General features: G+C 46.8%; 1 protein-coding gene and 1 non-coding gene across 2 annotated transcripts in view; one reads left to right on the top strand and one right to left on the bottom strand.

The window, feature by feature from the left end:
• The window catches only part of SGPP2 (sphingosine-1-phosphate phosphatase 2), a 155,265-nt gene extending 143,243 nt beyond the window's left edge, over positions 1-12,022 (bottom strand). The window contains exon 1 of the mRNA XM_052660957.1: positions 11,804-12,022. Within this exon, the coding sequence (XP_052516917.1) occupies positions 11,804-12,022 (219 nt within the window). The remainder of the gene's footprint in view (positions 1-11,803) is intronic.
• A 3,003-nt stretch (positions 12,023-15,025) lies between these two features.
• Positions 15,026-15,098, top strand: TRNAQ-CUG (transfer RNA glutamine (anticodon CUG)). Its single transcript has one exon. It is a non-coding gene; the product is annotated as a tRNA-Gln (tRNA).
• Positions 15,099-19,061: the final 3,963 nt, after the last annotated feature.

Here is a 19,061-nt window from a genome sequence, read left to right as displayed (position 1 = left end):
GGGAATGGCTACACACTCCAGTATTGTTACCTGGAGAATTCCATGGACAGAGGAGGAATCTGGCGGGCTACAGTCCATGGGGTCAAAAAGAGTCGGACACAACTGAGCGACTAACACTTTCACTTTTTTATTTTTTTAATATGTAGAAAATATCTCACCAGGCAAGCCAGATTATAACAACCAGTGTATGCCCCAATTTTAGTATTTCCATAGCTTTCTAACAGAGAAAGGAGCCTTCCAAATGTGTTGCCAGGAAACGGTGACAGTATTATTTTCTTCCGGAAAACTGTGTACCAAATGAAATGCAAGAAAAATGCCATTGCTCGAGACATAATTCTTATCAGGACAACAGAAGATTTAATCATTAACTGTACCCACAGAAGCAAAAGTGCTTTTAAAATTGGGAAGTTTCAGCCTCTTAATTATAAATCAAAAGTTAAAATTAGATCAGACTTGCTATCAAAAGCCTTCCTAAAACAGTCACCTAATCACATTTTTAAAGTTGGCAGGTGTTTCACCATCATTAACTTCTAGCGATACCTGAATTCCCTTCACAGTGTCCAACAGAAGAAAGCAAACCAATTAAAAAAAAAAAGTTATTCATTAATCAAAATCCTTCATCAGTTTCCTGGATAAAAAGGAAGGCGCTAACACTTGAAAACACCATTAAGCTTAAAGGAGGACACAGACAGAGTGGTCAGGGACCAAATGACCCCAGTTCTGACAGGGGACATCACATTTCTGCCAAGAAAGAAAAGGTCGCGCTCAGCACAGTTACATGCTTCGTTCAACAGGGAGTGCCAGGTACCTGTTGACAGATTAACAGGTTCCAGGCGCATGTTAGCTTGAGAATGCATAGGTGAGGAAGAGAAACCTGGCCAACTTCACAAAAAATGCTGGAACTAATGATTTAATTGTGATTATGTGCAAGTCTTCAGAGAACCAGAGACCAGCATGTTCTGGCTGCAAGTGGAGACCCACTCAGGTCCCCTCCAGTGAGTTACATAAATCCTCAGAAGTTCTTGGGCTCCAAAATCACTGCAGACGGTGACTGCAGCCATGAGATTAAAAGATGCTTGTTCCTTGGAAGAAAAGCTCTGACAAGGCTAGACAGCATATTAAAAAGCAGAGACATTACTTTGCCAACAAAGATCCATCTAGTCAAAGCTATGGGTTTTTTTCATCATGTATGGATGTGAGAGTTGGACAATAAAGATGGTTGAGTGCCAAAGAATTGATGCTTTTGAACTGTGGTGTTGGAGAAGACTCTTGAGAGTCCTTTGGACTGCAAGGAGATCAAACCTGTCAATCCTAAAGGATATCAATCCTGAATATCCATTGGAGGGACTGATGCTAAGGCTGAAGCTCCAATACTTTGGCCACCTAATGTGAAGAGCCAAACCACTGGAGAAGACCCTGATGCTGTTAAAGATTGAAGGCAGGAGGAGAAGGGGATGTCAGAGGATTAGATGGTTGGATGGCATCACCAACTCAATGGACATGAGTTTGAGCAAACTCCAGGAAATTGTGAAGGACAGTGAAGCCTGGCGTGTTACAGTCCACGGGGTGGCAAAGAGCTGGACATGACTGAGCAACTGAACAATAACAAGGACACAAACCGTGTTGGCCTCACCCTAAGCCACTCTGTCCTGAAAGTCAGCAGTCCTCCCCCCTTCAGAAGTGGACTCTACCCTTCAAGACTCCTGCTGCTTTTACCACCCATTGCTGTGGACTCTCTGCGTTCCTACTGCTTTCTCTGTCATGAGACTTCTGCTTACGACCTCCTCTTTCTTTCTGAAGTCCATCACCATTCTACCATTTATGTCCCTGCCTCTGGGTCTTCCATTCAGACTCCCTAAGGGAGCCACTAAATTGGTTCCCTTAGTCACCCTCCATGATGCAGTATCCCAGTTAGGTGAAGTTCCCATGTGGGGTTACATCATAAAATACTGACCAGCCTAAACAGGCTGCCTTTGACTTAGGGCTGATCGCTGATCCAACCAGCTTTCAGCTGTAATGATGGGGTCCCATGATTCAAAACATGGCAACTTGCATCTTAAACCACTTGTGCTCTTTTTCCTCCTAAGGCATTTTTAGGTGCAGAAGACACTCAAAGTATCACCAAGGACCCAAAACAGATACTAAGGCTTGATTTTATGTTAGTCTCATGTTTGATGCTGTTTGACTATAACATCGCCATTTCTTTTTTTAAAAAAATATGTATACAAAGCTAACAATGTTGTGATAATTTCAAGTATACAGCAAAGGGATTCAGTCATACATATCCTTGTATCCATTCTCCTCCCTCCTTAGGATTTCCCAGGTGGTGCAGTGGTAAAGAATCTGTCTGCCAATGCAGGAGATGCAAGAGACAAGTGTTCGATCCCTGGGTCGGGAAGATCCTGTAGAGAAGGAAATGGCAACTCGCTCCAGTATTCCTGCCTGAAAAATCCCATGGAAAGAGCAGCCTGGTGAGCTACAGACATGGGGTTGCAAAGCATAGGACACAACTGAGCAAATAAGCAATCTCCCCTAAAATCCCCTCCCTTCCCGCTGCATACTGAGCAGAGTGCCCTGGGCTATATACAGTGGGACCTTCCTGGTGATTCATTTTAAATACAGCACTGTGTAAAAGTCAATCCCAAACTCCCTTAACTATCTCTTCCCCCATTCTTACCCCCTGGCAACCATAAGTTCATTCTGTAAGTTTGTGAGTCTGTTTCTGTTCCTTTCTTTCTAGATTCTGCACACAAGGGATGACATCATCATTTCTTAAATGCTTCAGCACTAGGTCCCTCAGTTCCCCACACAGGCATCACCATTCAACCTCACACTCTTTCTCAGGAAGCACACTGACACCCCAAGAACCTTTCTCAAGACCAAGTCTGAGTTGAAAATTCTGATTTGGCACATGGGATGAAACTGACTTGCTATTCCCTGTCTGTAGGATGAGGTCCAAATTCTGCAGGAAGCCACACTTCAACTCTGGCTCTAGCCCAACACTACAGCCAATATAACACCAACTTCTTTACACAACTGGATAATCTTCATTTGTCCTTCCAGATCCACTCTCCGTGTTTCTCCAGGGTGGGGCTGACCTTGAAATGCATCAGCCCAGGCTCCCTGGCTTCTGACTGAATTTGGAGGGAGAGAGGCAACTGTTGGGATAGGAGAAGGCATACAGAGAAGTTAGAAATAAGTTTCCCTTTCAGCTCCTGCCCGGTTGTGGCTATTTCTCCACTAAAGGGCTCATTTCCGTCAGGGGCCTCTCTGATACTAAGCTCTCCTTGGGTCTGGGGATACCAGAATGCCATCGTCTCCCCTCACCTTTTTAGGCTAAAGTCGTCTGTTTTAGGATACTTCATCATCCCATGCTGACTTTTCCCAACTCTTCCTACAGCTTTGTAAAGGATCCCATCTTTGAACTTCTTCAACTGCTCATTCATTCCCCCTTTAAAAGGTCCCACATATTCTACATTCTTCCCATATACTCTGCAGCCTGTTTTTTCTTTTTAATATGTATTCATTTTGCTGTGCCAGGTCTTAGTTGCAGCACACAGGATCTTTAGTTGTTGCGTGTGAACTTCTTACTTGTGGCATGTGGCCTCTAGTTCCCTGACCAGGGATGGAACCCGGGCACTGGGAATGTGGAGTCTTAGCCACTGGACCTTTAGGGAAGTCCCTGCAGCCTGTTTCCCCATCTTTAAACATCGTACCAATATGATACACTGGTTAAAATACTAATGTGCTATTTTTAACCAAGATCCATATTTTACTCAGATGTCCTTAGTTTTTACCGAATGCTTTTTTTTGTTCTGTTCCAAGGTCCCATCCACGACTCCACAATTACACTTCTTCGTCTATTGCCTTAGGTTCCTCTTGGCTGTGACTGTTTCTCAGACATCCCTTATGATTGATGACCTTGACAGTGTTGAAGAGGACAGGTGTTTTGTAGAATGTCCCTCAACTGGGATTTGCCTGGTGTCTTTCTCACGATTAGAATGAGAGTTTGGGGGAAGAGTTTGGCTTCCCTGGTGGCTCAGAGGTTAAAGTGTCTGCCTGGAATTCGGGAAACCCTGGTTCGATCCCTGGGTCGGGAAGATCCCCTGGAGAAGGAAATGGCAACCCACTCCAGTACTCTTGCCAGGAGAATCCCATGGAGGGAGGAGCCTGGTAGGCTACAGTCCATGGGGTCTCGAAGAGTTGGACACGACTGAGCGACTTCACTTTCACTTCACTTTGGGGGAAGAAGGTCACAGAGGTGAAGTGCCATTTTCAACATGGATCAAGAAATTATCATGTCAGTGCACACCAAGAGCACACACATCAACATGACTCACTCATCACTGTTGACATCAGCCTGGATCATCTGGCTGAGGTGGCATTGTCAGGTTTTACACTGTAAAATAACTCTTTTTTTCTGCCCGTCTCCCTCTTTCCATACTGTACTCTTCAGAAGGAAGTCACTATGTGCAGCCCGCACTTAAGGAGAGGGAAGTTATGATTTCTCCCCCTGGAGTAGAGCCTATGTTTCCTTTTTTTCTCCATTCCTTCATCTCTTTTTTTTTTTTTTTTTGTAAATTGCAGTAAAATATGGTGACTCAGTTGGTAAAAAAACCACTTGCAATGCAGGAGACCCAGGTTTGATCCGAGAGACAGGAAGTTCCCCTACAGAAGGAAATGGCAACCCATTCCAGTATTCTTGCCTGGAAAATTCCATGGACAGGGGAGCCTGGCAGGCTACAGTCCATGGGGCGGGGGGGGGGGCCTGGTGGGCAAAGAGTTGGACCTACTGAGCGACTAAACCACCACTACCATATATAACATAAAAGTTGCCATGTAATCATTTTTGAGAGTTTCAGTGACCCCTTATCAGTAAACCATCTGTCTCCTGCTGGGACTCTTTTTATGCCAAGATGAACTTATCACTACTCACCAAAAATAATAGTAATGTGTCTTTATGTTTCATTACATGAGATTTCCATGTAAGAAAACCAGAGTCTTATATTTTCAACTATTTGCTACCTACTGCCCTTTAAGCCTTGATTCAAGACATCATGGGTTCCCTGATAGAGATCACCATGACTCCTGCTCTCGTCTCCCTGACCACCTATTTCTCCCTGAATTCTAGTATTTGCTGCATTGCATTATTTTCTTTGTGGCTTTCCCAGGGCAGGAACTAAATCTCCTGTATCTTGTACCTTTAAGGCTGAGAACTGTCCTAGAAACACAGTAGCTGATCAATAAGTGTTAGCTGGCAATCAAGGAAGCAAAGATAAGACAGAAGCAGAGATGGCCTATTTTCTCCAAAGAGTAAAGAGACTGTTAATATCTAAGACTGGTGAGGGTGTACGAAAAGCTGCACTCATAGCTATGTATCCCTCCACCCTTTCTGCATGACAAGTTGGTAATACTTATTGAAAGCCATAATATATACATATTTCTACCCAGCAATTACAAGCCTGGAAATTTAAATTAAGAAAGCAATCAAAGACTGACATCAGTCTTGGCAATGATTTTTTGGATTTGACACCCAAAGTGGAAGCAACAAAAGCAAAGAGAAACAAGTTGGACTACATTAAATTAAAAGGCTTCTGCATGGCAAAGGAAACCTGGGAAGCCTTGAGGGCATTATGCTAAGTGAAATAAGTCAGATGAAGATAAATAATGAAGTATGATCTCACTCATATGTGGAATCTAAACAACAACAAACAACTCACAAATACAGACAACAAGTTGATGGTTGCCAGAATGAGGGTGGGGCTTCCCACATGGCTCCATGATAAAGAATCTGCCTGCCAGTGCAAGGAGATACCGGACATGTTGGTTTGATCCCACGGTTGGAAAGATCCCCAGGAGAAGGAAATGGCTACCCACTCCAGTATCCTTGCCTGGAGAATCCCCTGGACAGGGGTGCCTGGCAGGCTACAGTCCATAGGGTCACAGAGTCGGACACGACTGAGCATGCACACACATGCATGCAGAGGTGGGGGGTGGAGGACAGCAATGAGCAAAATAGATGAAGATGGTCAGAAGATACAAACATCCAGTTAAAAAATAAATAAGTCATGAAGATGTAATGAACAGCATGATAACTATAGTTAATACTGTATTGTCTATTTGAAAACTGCTGAAAGAGCAGATCTTAAAAGTCCCGATCATAAGAAAAAGAACTGTAACTCTGTATGGTGATGGATGTTACCTAGACTTACTGTGGTGATCACATCACAATATATACAAATATTGAATCATGTTGCATACTTGAAACTAATAAGTTGTGTCAGTTATATCTCAGTTCAAAAACTAGACTATCGGGACTTCCCTGGTGGTCCAGTGGTAAAGGATCTGCCTTGCAATGCAGGGAACGTGGGTGGGTTCAATTACTGGTTGGGGAACTAAGACCCCACATGCTTTGGAGCAACTGAACCCATGTACCACAATGAAAGAGCCTGTGTGTCGCAACTAAGACTCGATTCAGCCAAATAAATAATAAATATTTTAAAAAATAAATAAATAAAAACAAGACTACCAAGATATGTGGGGCTTCCCCAGTGGCTCAGCAGTAAAGAATCTGCCTGCAATGCAGAAGCTGCAGGAGACATGGGTTGGATCCCTGGGTGGGGAAGATCCTCTGGAGAAGGAAATGGCAAAATTCCAGTATTCTTGCCTGGATAATCCCAGGGACAGAGGAGCCTGCAGGCTACACACACAAAAATAATATTTTTAAAGCAGAAACTAGAAAGAAACTAAAGGCTTACCAAGAGGTGGACTAAATTATAGTACATCCATGCTATGGAGCAATATATAGCCATTAAAATTCAGGCTGAACATTTACCAGGTGCTTATCTTTCAGCAGTGGTATAATGGACATGGGTTTAACTTTTTCTTTGTATTTTTTCTCATATTTTTGCATCTGAACCATATCTGCAACGAGGAAAAAAAATGTACCTTTTCACAGAGGCTTATTTTGCCATTTCCAACCTGAGCATCCAGCTAAAGATAACCAAGGCACAGTTTAGATATAATCAAGTCAAAATGTCAATAGACACCATGACTGCTGCTTCCAGCCATCACTACCCTTGTCCTAAACACACTAAGGGAGGTGGGTCCCAGGGAAAGAGATTCAGAGCTTCCTACTTCTGTTTGCCAGCTTCTCTGGGGCCCCGGGCTTCACAGGTGGCTCAGTGGTAAAAAATCCACCTGCCAATGTACAAGACGCAGGAGACACAGGGAAGATCCCCTGAAGTAAGAAATGGTAACCCACTCCAGTATTCTTGTCTAGCAAATCCCATGCACAGAGGAGCCTGGCGGGCTTACAGTCTATGGAGTCACAAAGAGTCAGACAGGACTTGGCAACTGAGCACGCATACACTGGGGCCCTACTTCTGACCTGGATCCTGGACATTGATTTTTTGCTTGTTTGTTTTTTTAATTTTTTATCTAACTGCATCAGGTGTAAATTGCGGCATGTGGGATCTAGTTCCCTGACCAGAGACCAAACCTGGACGCCCTACATTAGCAGTACGGAGTCTTAGCTGCTGAACCACCAAGGAAATCCCTGTTTGTTTTGTTTTTAAAGCTTCTCTAACTGACTGTAATGTATAGCCATAGTTGGAAACCCAAGGTTCTATTCCACTCTACTCATTTTGAGGATGGACAACAGAGGCCTGCTGCTGCTATGTCGCTTCAGTCGTGTCCAACTCTGTGTGACCCCATAGACGGCAGCCCACCAGGCTTCCCTGTCCCTGGGATTCTCCAGGCAAGAACACTGGAGTGGGTCGCCATTTCCTTCTCCAATGCATGAAAGTGAAAAGTGAAAGTGAAGTCGCTCAGTCGTGTCCGACTCTTCAAGACCCCATGGACCGCAGCCTACCAGGCTCCTCCGTCCATGGGATTTTCCTGGCAAAAGTACTGGAGGGGGGTGTCATTGCCTTTTCCCAGCAAAGGCCTAGAGAAGTTCAAAATGACATCAGCACAGAGCTAGACCCTGGTCCTTTGCACTTTAACAAACCAATAAAATTAAGGGTGGGGTTTTATAGACTGACAGTCTTGGAGGACCCCAAAAATTTTAAGAGGAAAATGCGGATGGAGTGCAAAGACTTCTAAAAAATAACCTACTTATCAAATAGTATTTATCGAGCACAGTGCAATTTGGAAACATTAACCACAGTCTAACGTAACAATGGGAAACGCACTACAAAATCTAACTTGATGCAACTGTATTGAGCAAGCAAAGAGGACAGAAATCAAAATACCATTGTATTCAAGGTTGGCTTTACTCCAGAACAAATAAACATAATTCTGTCCAGGCCTTTGTCCCCCACTTAGTTGGGTCCAAAGACCCCTGCCTAGTGCTCCTGGTGACTTCCAAGAATGTCCTCCTCTGGTTACCCTTGCAAACCAGTTACCTTTACAAACCAAGAGCAATTGCTCCTCTTTCCATTAAGTCTCTACCCTGACTGAGAACAGTCCCAACACCTCACACGTCCTCCATGATGCAGACAGAATAAGGCCTCGAGCTGGTTTCCGAGGAAGGTGCACATGTAGAAAGAAGTTTAAACGTAAGTCACGGATCTGACTGTGTAATATCAGGAAAGTCCTCAACAAAGCATTTAACTCTTTAGGACTCAAACTTTTTCTGTCTGTGACACGTAGGCCCACTGGGAAATCTATGAGGTCCAGTCTAATTTATACCATGACAGCTTTGTGCAAGTTCAGCCCAGCCTGGTTTGTAAATGATGTAGTTAATCTTTAAGCTAGAAGTGTGTGGTGTTACAACAATGTGTAAAGGAAGCCCTTCTTCATTTTCCTACTTGTCCCTGCTTTATAAGCACTACAAGAAATACAGAAAGCATGAAAGGTAAGAAAAAATTAGACTTTTACTATCTGAAGTCACTCAGGGGCTTCCCAGATGGCTCAGGGGTAGAAAATCAGCCAGCTGCAGGTTTGATACCTAGATTGGGAAGATTCCCTGGAGGTGGAAATGGCAAGCCACTCCAGTATTCTTGCCTAGGAAATCCCATGGACAGAGGAGCCTAGAAGGCTCCATATAGTCCATGGGGTCACAAAAGGTCAGACACAACATAGCAACTAAACAACAACAAAGCTACTCAGCGAAGAAAACAACTTCTCTGTTGTCTGATATATCTTAAATCAATACCTTGGTGCTGCCTGACTTCTAGATTATGTGGAAAAATTTGATTTTCAATATTTATACTTCAGTTTTTGAAATCTTCAGTTTCTTATCTTGAATGTTGAACAGTCTCTTTGTCATGATATAGCGAGCGAAGAGTGTTGGATGGGAGGGGGAAACCCTACCATTTGGTTCACTGAACACCGAAGCAGTAAGAAGATACTTCTCTGCAAAAAAAACCTCCTTGTTTAGCTTTTAAAGGGCAATTTTATATTGCAATCTGCACTCACTTATTTATAAAATTCACTGAGCTCTCAGGCACCAGGTCATGAGGAGCAAATAATAAGCACTGTAGACAAGTTTCCTGCATTCTTAGAGCTTATCATCCCCTGGAAGAGGCTAGCAATAATCAGCCACAAAGTGGTACGCTAACCCACGTGATAAAGGCTGTGATGAAAACTGCTAAGAAAAGAGAATCTATAAAAAGAGGAGGGAGATTGGAGAGTGAGTGAAAGTGTCTCCTGAGGAACTGACCTTTGAAACTGAAGGATGAGTGGGAGTTTACTCAGAGGATGGACAGGCAATTCAGACAAGCCACAAGCCAGGCAGAGGCCAAGGGGAAGAGTAGCTAATTGGAGAGAAGTTTTGTCCGCTGTCCCTTTAAGGTCCTATCAATTATCTGAGGGCAAGTATGCAATCATCTTGCTTTGGGAACTCCACCTGTACTTGCAAAATATGAATCTTCCCAAGTCACTTGATACCAACCCAGCTTTAAAAACATTATCCCATTATTTATTAAGTGCTCTCATTTTTTTGCCCATTGCATGTGGGGATTTCCTATCATGGATTTTTAACCCTCTTACATGATCTATAGTGAGTGAGGTCCTGTGTAGGATGGAAAGGGGATTGGGGATCTAAGTATACATATAGCTGATTCACTTTGCAGTACACAGCATTGTGAAGCAATTTTACTCCAATTTAAAAAAACTGTTTTAAAAGAGGAAAGAAAGGGGATGACCCTTTCATTTCCTTCACTGAAAGGAGCAAGATAACTCCTTTCTACAAGAAAACCTGCTCCTCTTGCTTTTAAAGGGCAGGAGGTTTCTTTTCCAGATCTGAAAGTTAAATGACTAAGGGTAAGGTTTGAAACAGTTTGAGAACTACTAGTGGAAAACTGTGCTCTTCTTCAGCTCCCTGGACTAAAAAAACAGAGTAGATGCTAGAGGAGAGAGCAACAGGGAGCAGCCCATGCATCTACCTGTGGATATAAACTGTGCCCCCAGAAAATGCCAGACAGCGTTTCAGGAATGAGGCAGGTTCTTAATCTCTCCTCTCTGCACCATTAAAGAGAAAGCAAGAGGAAAGGGGCAGGGGCTCTCGAAGGTCTCTAAAAGTTTCTGGGTGTCCTGTGGGATGGAGAAGGAAACACAAAAGGAGAAAAGAAAATATCGCGGAGGAAGATTTCTCTGGAGTGGAACCCACCGCCCACCCCCACACTCTAATTAAATCCTACCACTTAACGCCCACAATATTCCATTCCCCGTGAAAGCCAGGTTCTTCATAATTCCTCAGTTACTAGATCTAGAAATCTACACATAAATACATGCCACCTTCCTGTCATCAAAACTTCTAGGAAGAAAAAATGCCTGGTTTCCTCCTCCACCACCAAGACCACCACCCCCATCAAAGAGTAGTAATCCATCGTTTCCCTTTTCCTTTGTCACTTTCCACCTCCCCTGCGGGAAGGGCACAGACGCTGTCCGGGCCCAAGGTGTCTCACTGCTGCCAGGAGTCCGCCCTCCCAGAGGGCAGCCCTGCGCCCGGGCACGTTGGCATCTGCAGCCTGTCTCATCTCTCGTGCCTGGAGTCCTTGTGCACTGCGCCGATGCGCTGGCTTCCCAAAGCCGCAGTGGATTGTATAACCACACTGTGCAGCCTGAAGGACAGTGTCGTGAGCCTCCCTCCTGACAGCATCTGTTCAGAGTCACTTGGTGTCGGCTAAAAAGAGACCCACCAAGCCGGGGGGACCCGAAGACTCTAGGGGAAGGTGGGAGCGAAGCGCGCTGCCTGGACAACAGCACTGTTAGTAGGCGGTGGGGTTGGTAAATCTCTCCAGCAGCAGTATTTAAACCCGCAATTCTGTCTGGAGAGCCGGCGGTGCAGGACGGTGAGGAGCAAGCGGAGTTCTACTGCACCATCTTAGTGTGGATCAAACAAAGGGGATGGCGCGGAAACTCACAATGAGGGAGGGGGGAGTTGTCGGAATTTCTCCCCAGAGAAGCCTCTCCCGAAAATGACAATGACATTTCCGCTCCTCTTTTCAATTATGTAACTCTCCTACATTTGGAAGAATATACATGAACATATACTTAGGACGGCAGAAAATCTCTAAAGAGACTCTTTAAAAAAATCTCTAAATAGCTTTAGCTCAGGGTCCATCTGAAGTCTTAACAGACCTAGTTGTCACCTGGCAGCGTTAGAGGGTGTCATCCTAGGGGTGGGACTCACTGCGCGAACAGCCGGGTCACCACCGGCGACGCGGCCCTCTCGGCTCGGCAAGAATCGCCGGAAGCCCCTCGCCGCGTCGCGGGGTCGGCTGGACCTACGCAGGCTGCAGAGCGATCTGCCCCTTTCACCTCCCCCCTCTGCGAACACCTGGCCCGTGGTTACCTGCGGGGCCGCCAGTCTCCGCAGCCCATTGGCCGGCTCCCCGGCGCCCTTGCCTTTGGCGGCGGGGAGATGCCCGAGCTCGGGCGTCCGCGCCTCGCCGTCCGCGGGGCCCGCGCTGTTCTCGCTGGGGCCTTCATCCGGCGCGGGGAAGAGCCCGCAGCGGCGCTGGAAGCGGGCGACGAGCTGGGAATCCTGCAGGCTCCAGAGCAGCTCGGCCATGGTGCTCCCGGAGCCGCCGGCGCCGCCACCGCCCGGTGCCCTCGGCTCGCGCCTTCCCTCCCGCCCTCGCCCGCGCCGGGCTGGGCGCTCGGGGTGGCTGGCGGGCGGGCGGAGCCCGGGGCGCCAGCCAACAGGTGCGCCGCTCGGGTCCTAGCGCCCGCCCCCCGCGCGCGCGGACGTCCAGGTGTTCGCCTCCACCTTGCGCAGGGCACGTCCCGGCTCCTTTCCTTCCGGCGGGCCCGCGCGGACTCGGGTGATCTCTGGCGTCCGGCAGGCTCGAAACTGGGCGAAAAGGTACAGGTGTCCCCACCCCTGTCGGCTGGTGCATAAGTGCCACCTAATGGGGAGCGGCCGCGCACGTGTGGATCTGCGTGAGTCCACTTGGCGCACACTGGCCGATCGCTTAGGGACCTTCCTGTTCACTATTGATCTCAAAGAGAGGTGAGATTTTCCATCACCACCACCCACCGCCCCCCCCAACTCCCCGCATCCAGCCTCTAGTCTCTGCTTTTACCCACTTCTGGCAGGGAGCGCGAGCCCCGCTAGAGAACATTTTTTGAGTTCTTGCCAAATTCTGCGTGATGTCGCATCTCCCCACAGCCCCAAACTTCTGCGACATTGCTCAAGAACCAACCGAGTGGGTTTCGAGTGGATTCCGAGTCATCCCTCCGCCTCCCTGCCCTTGCCCTTGTGATTTGGCAACTGGGGAACACCTAGATACGTGGAGAGGAACACTGATTCTTTCTTTCTTGGTGTTCCGCATTAAGAAAGATAGTGCTTGCCCCTCCCACCGGCTTTTTTTCCCCCACTCTGCCTTTAGACACTTGAGACCAGACAAGAACAAGGTGTTGAAGGATCTGGAGGAGAAGTTGACTTCTCCCCGCACCAGCGCGGGCTTTAGATATCTCAGGAGAAGAGCAAAGAAAACATCCTGCCTGTCGACCTTGATTTTGCCTTCTCCCTCCTGAATCCTCTCGAGACACTGCACTTCCTCACAGAGAAAGCCAACAGTCAAATTAGGCCCAGCTGACCAGCCTGCAAGGAAAGTGCAATTCAATCCTTCTGTCTTCAGTCTGCAGCTGAAGCCTGGGGTTTCCTGGTAGCCCCCATGTAAAGCTGCTAAGTATTTGGTTGCACACATGACTAGGCAGGCACACCTGCACATCACCGACCTTGTATATCCAGTTGTCAGTTCAGGCCAGGAAGTCTTTCGGATGTAGCCTTCAAGGATGACGTGGTCTCCCTTGTGTCTGCGTTTCTGCTCTTCTTCCCAGTCCTGTCTGGCAAGCAAGATCAAGGTGGCTAAGAGAGCAATAAAACTCTTGGCAAATAACCATTTTCTACTTAATTTACAGAAGAGACACAGAACTGCTGGCCCAATCAGGCTGTGTCACACAAAGAGATGTTCAGTCCTAGAAGCAGAAGGCTCCTCTTCCATCTGCTGTGGTCATTTACAGCCACTGGGACCAAATTCTGGAGAAGGTAATGGCAATCCACTCCAGTACTCTTGCTTAGAAAAATCTCACGGATGGAGGAGCCTGGTAGGCTGCAGTCCATGAGGTCTCGAAGAGTCAGATACGACCGAGCGACTTCACTTTCACTTTTCACTTTCACGCATTGGAGAAGGAAATGGCAACCCACTCCAGTGTTCTTGTCTGGAGAATCCCAGGGACAGGGAAGCCTGGTGGGCTGCTGTCTATGGGGTCGCACAGAGTCGGACACGACTGGAGTGACTTAGCAGCAGCAGCAGCAGGGACCAAATTCTGTAGGGTTTTCTCTTTTTTTTGGCTGTGCTTGGTCTTTGTTGCTGAGCATGGGCTTTCTTGAGTTGCGGTGAATGAATGGGGCTACTATCCAGTTGTGGTGCCAGGCTTCTCATTGCAGTGGGTTCTCTTATTGCAGAGCATCGGCTGTAGACGTGAGGATCCAGTAGTTACGGCACATGGGTTTTAGTTACTCCCCAGCATGTAGAATCTTCTGGGACCAGGGATCGAACCTGTGTCCCCGGCATTGGCAGGTGGATTCTTAACCACTGGACCACCAGGGAAATCCTGTGGTTCTGTTTTTAAAGTAGGAATTGTGGCTCAGGACCTTTTCTTTTTATATAATAAAGAAATATGCTTTCCCATGAAGACACTTAAGTTATATAGTTCCCAAATTTGATGTTGTGATTTCCCTTTCTCCCAAATAGTAGAGTCAAAGCCAAACATGGCATATGGAGCACAAGGCCAAAAAATGCATATTCAGACAAGGCATTTTTGTCCCCTTGGGGACCAGGTACTAACCCCAGCTTCCAGTGGCTTGTGACATCACTGTGGGCCTCAGTTGCCTTCCCTGATGAAATGACATTCCTTGATTCTTGGGTGTGGCAGTCCTTGTCTTCAGGCAATATCACGCCATCTCCTTCTTTGTTGTCACAGAGCATTCTCCCAGTGTGACTCTCTGTGCCCAGATCTCCCTCTTCTTATACGGACACCAGTCCCAGTCTTTGGATTAGGGTCTATTCTAAACCAGTCTGGTGCATCCTAACATGATTACATCTGCAAAAATTACATTTCCTCCACATTCACAGGTTCTGGGTACACATGAATTTGGAGCAAATGCTACTCAACCCAGTTAAGTGTCGGGTTGACCAAAAAAGCTCCTTTGGGTTTTTCCCACAAGATGTTATAAAAAAATATAAATTCTGTGTTACAAATTATAAGCTTTTTGGCCAACCCAATTCTTACTCTGTGCCAGGCATGTGCTTAGTACTTTCACACCATAACTAATTTAATCACATTTTATCCTCCCAGTAGCCCTCTGAATTAGCCACTCATCCTTCATGTATTTGACAATTATGCATTTACTAATGTCAGACACTATTCTAGGACTGGGGATGCATCAGTTAAAAAACCAGAGCTCCTAGATCATGAAACTTATATTTTAGTACTGTTAGTCACTCAGTCATATCTGGCTCTTTGCGACCCCATGGATTGTAGCCCACCAGGCTCCTCTAAGCATTCCCTGGTGGCTCAGAGGTTAAAGCATCTGCCTCTGATGCAGGAGACCCGGGTTCGATCCCTGAGTCAGGAAGATCCCCTAGAGAAGGAAATGGTAACCCACTGCAGTATTCTTGCCTGGAGAATCCCATGGACGGAGAAGCCTGGTAGGCTACAGTCCATGGGATCGCAAAGAGTCGGCCACGACTGAGCAACTTCACTTAGGCTCCTCTATCCAAGGGGATTCTCCAGGCAAGAACACTGGAGTGGGGAGCCATGCCCTCCTCCAGGGGATCTTCCTGACCCAGGGATTGAACTTGGGTCTCCTGCATTGCAGGCAGATTCTTTACCATCTGAGCCACCAGGGACAGCTATTTTTTAAAAATCAAATTAATCTGTATTTTTAGTGAGCAACAAATGCCTTGGAGAAGCGCAAGGTGGTTGGGGCAGGAGGCAGACGTGCAGGTAAGATGGTCACCTCCAAGAAGAGGGTATTGGTGCAGAGACCAGGAAGAAGAGGAGCCCACTTGATCCAGATCAGGAGAAACAGCAGTCCAGTTAGAGGACACTGCAGTTGTAAAGGCCTTGAGGCCACCAAAGCTTGGAGTATTGGACAAACCACTGGGAAAGGAACAACCTGGTAGTGTTGTAGGAAGGGGGAGGCCCTCCTTTAGGGCCCCAAGAGCGTGCTCTTGTCTAACACTCAGAATTGTCCGAGGAGACATGTGCTGACAAAGCAAGAGATTTTATTGGGAAAGGGCACCCAGGTGGAGAGCAGTAGGGTAAGGGAACCCAGGAGAACAGCTCTGCCACATGGCTCGCAGTCTCGGGTTTTATGGCGATGGGATTAGTTTCTGGGTAGTCTTTGGCCAATCATTCTAATTCAGAGTCTTTCCTGATGGTGCACACATCACTCACCCAAGATGGATGCTAGCGAGAGGGATTCTGGGAAGTGGATGGACACGCAGTGTCTCCTTTAGACCTTTCCTGAACTCTTCCGGTTGGTGGTGGCTTATTAGTTCCGTATTCCTTACCAAGATCTTCTGTCATAAAACAACTCATACAAATGGTTACTAAAGGGCCTGGCCAGGGTGGGCCAGTTCAGTCAGTGTGCTTCCCCTAACTGTAGGAGAGGCTTGAGTACAAGGATTGTCTTGGGAGAGGTGGGGTCTAGTAGGACCAGTTAGACTATATATACATAGTCACTCAGTTGTGTCCATCTCTTTGTGACCACATGGACTGTAGCCTACCAGGCTCCTCCATCCATGGGATTTTCCAGGCAAGAGTACTAGAGCAGATTGCCATTTCCTTCTCCAGGGATCTTCCCAACCCAGGGATCAAACCGAGGTCTCTTGCATTGCAGGCAGACGCTTTACCGTCCAAGCCACCAGGGAAGCCCCAATAGGACCATTTAGACTATAACAAATAATAAAGAGTTAGGGGCTTCCCTCATAGTTGAGTCAGTAAAGAATCTGCCAGCAATGCAAGAGACCTGGGTTTGATTACTGGGTCAGGAAGATCCCCTGCAGAAGGAAATGGGAACCCACTTCAGTATTCTTGCCTGGAGAATCCCATGGCCAGAAGAGCCTGGAAGGCTGCAGTCCATGGGGTTGCTGAGGGTCAGACACGACTGAGTGACTTCACTTTCACTTTTCACTTCCATGCACTGGAGAAGGAAATGACAACCCACTCCAATGTTCTTGCCTGGAGAATCTCAGGGACCCGGGAGCCTGGTGGGCTGCCATCTATGGGGTCTCACAGAGTTGGACATGCCTGAAGTGACTTAGCAGTAGCAATAAACCTCCACAAAATAGTAAAGTGAAAGTGTTAGTCACTCAGTTGTGTCCAACTCTTTGCAACCCAATGGATTGTAACCCACTGGGCTCCTCTTTCCATGGAGTTCTCTAGGCAAGAATACTGGAGTGGCTTGCCATATACTCCCACTTTACAGATGAGAAAACTGAGGCTCAGAGATGGGAAACTAACCAAAGCCACACAACTAAGAGCCAGAAAGTGAAAGTGAAGTCGCTCAGTCATGTCTGACTCTTTGCGACTCCATGGACTGTAGCCCACCAGGCTTCTCTGTCCATGGGATTTTCCAGGCAAGAATACTGGAGTGGGTTGCCATTTCCTTCTCCAGGGGATCTTCCTGATCCAGGGGTCGAACCCAAGTCTCCAAGTGCCAGAAGGAGGATTCAACTCAGGTTTTACTGACTAAAGCGTAATCTATTACTAAGCCACATTCTATTCCTGGAATTTATCTTCACTGTTTACTTTTGTATGGAAAAGTTTTCCCAGTGTGTAGTGAGTGCTCAGTAAACACTTTGGGAATGTTGTTTTAGATTAAGAGTACACCTCACAGTTTTTAGAGCTTTTGGACTCATTTGTAAATTTTTGTATGTGAATTCTACAACCCTCAGAGACCAGTGGTTTTGAAACGGGAAAGAAGGGTGGTGGTGGTGGGGGTGGGGGTAGGGCACAACTTTCTAAAGAATGACATAGCCTGAGGACACAACATAAACAGATTAGAATTAAATGGGTCCAAGATGGCAGACAAGTCAACTTTGATTAGACCTTTCTCCTCAATCAGCAAGCTAAATGACACACCCAGAGGTTCCAGGATAGTCCAAAGTCACCATCAAAAGACCAAAAAGTGGGCAATAGGTGGCTCAGAGGTTAAAGCGTCTGCCTCTAATACAGGAGACCTGGGTTTAATCCCTGGGTTGGGAAGATCCCCTGGAGAAGGAAATGTCAACCCACTCCCGTATTCTTGCCTGGAGAATCCCATGGACGGAGGAGCCTGGTGGGCTACAGTCCATGGGGTCACAAAGATTTGGACACGACTGAGCGACTTAACTTAACTTAACTTAGCTGGATTCCTAGAAATCTCCACCCTTTGCCCCAAATAGTTGGAATAGTCCTCCCACCGGAGAAGGCAATGGCAAGCCACTCCAGTACTCTTGTTAGGGGAAGCACACTGATTGAAACCATCCACCCTGGCCAGGCATGAGTTGTTTTATGACAGGGGATCCTGATAAACCACCACCAAATGGAAGAGTTCGGGCAAGGTTAAAAGGAGACACTGTGGGTCCGTCCACTTCCCAGAACCCCTCTCGCTAGCATCCATCTTGGCTGAGCGATGCTTGTGCCACCAGGAGACTCTGAATTAGAGTGACTGGCCAAAGACCACCCAGAAACTAATCCCATCACCATAAAACCCGAGACTTTGAGCCACACAGCAGAGCAGTTCTCCTGGGTTCCCCTACCCTACTGCTCTCCACCCAGGTGCCCTTTCCCAATTAAACCTCTGGCTTTGTCAGCACATGTCTCTCCTCGGACAATTCATTTCCGAGTGTTAGACAAGAGCTGAGTTTCGGGCTCTGGAAGGGGTCCCCCTTCCTGCCTAGAAAATCCCACGGATGGAGGAGTCTGGTAGGCTGCATTCCATGGGGTCGCTACGAGTCAGACAAGGTTGAGTGAATTCACTTTCACTTTTCACTTTCATGCATTGAAGAAGGAAATGGCAACCCACTCCAGTGTTCTTGCCTGGAGAACCTAGGGACCGGGGAGCCTTGTGGGCTGCCATCTATGAGGTCACACAGAGTCAGACACAATTGAAGCGACTTAGCAGCAGCAGCAGCAGTCCTCCCACTCATTAGCCTATGAAATTACCCAGCCCCTAAAAAACAACAAAGCCACATTTCAAGACCATTGCACGTGTCCTCTGCCATGGCCTGCACTCTGTGGAGTGTGTTCCTCTCTGAATAAATCGACTTCTTACCTATCACTTTGTCTCTCCTTGAATTCTTTCTGTGATGAGACGTCAAGAACTTGAACTTTATTAGGCCCTGAAACCAGGTCTGTGACCTCCGTGGGGAAAACGTGGGGTTTGGCTGGGTTCGAGTCCTGGTCTTGTGGATTCGATTCTCAAACTGAGGTAAAGTTTCAGTTTTACCGCTTTTCTTTGTTTTTTTTTAAGAAAAGAAAACTGAGACTGAGATGTAAAATGATTTTTCCCAAAGTTAGAGAATTTATTAGATACTCGGCAGCGTCTGCCA

This window comes from Budorcas taxicolor, chromosome 2, assembly GCF_023091745.1.
Source record: "Budorcas taxicolor isolate Tak-1 chromosome 2, Takin1.1, whole genome shotgun sequence".
NCBI classification, from domain to species: domain Eukaryota; kingdom Metazoa; phylum Chordata; class Mammalia; order Artiodactyla; family Bovidae; genus Budorcas; species Budorcas taxicolor.
The sequence above is the reverse complement of the archived record's forward strand: the minus strand, read 5'-3'. Positions and strand labels throughout refer to the sequence as shown.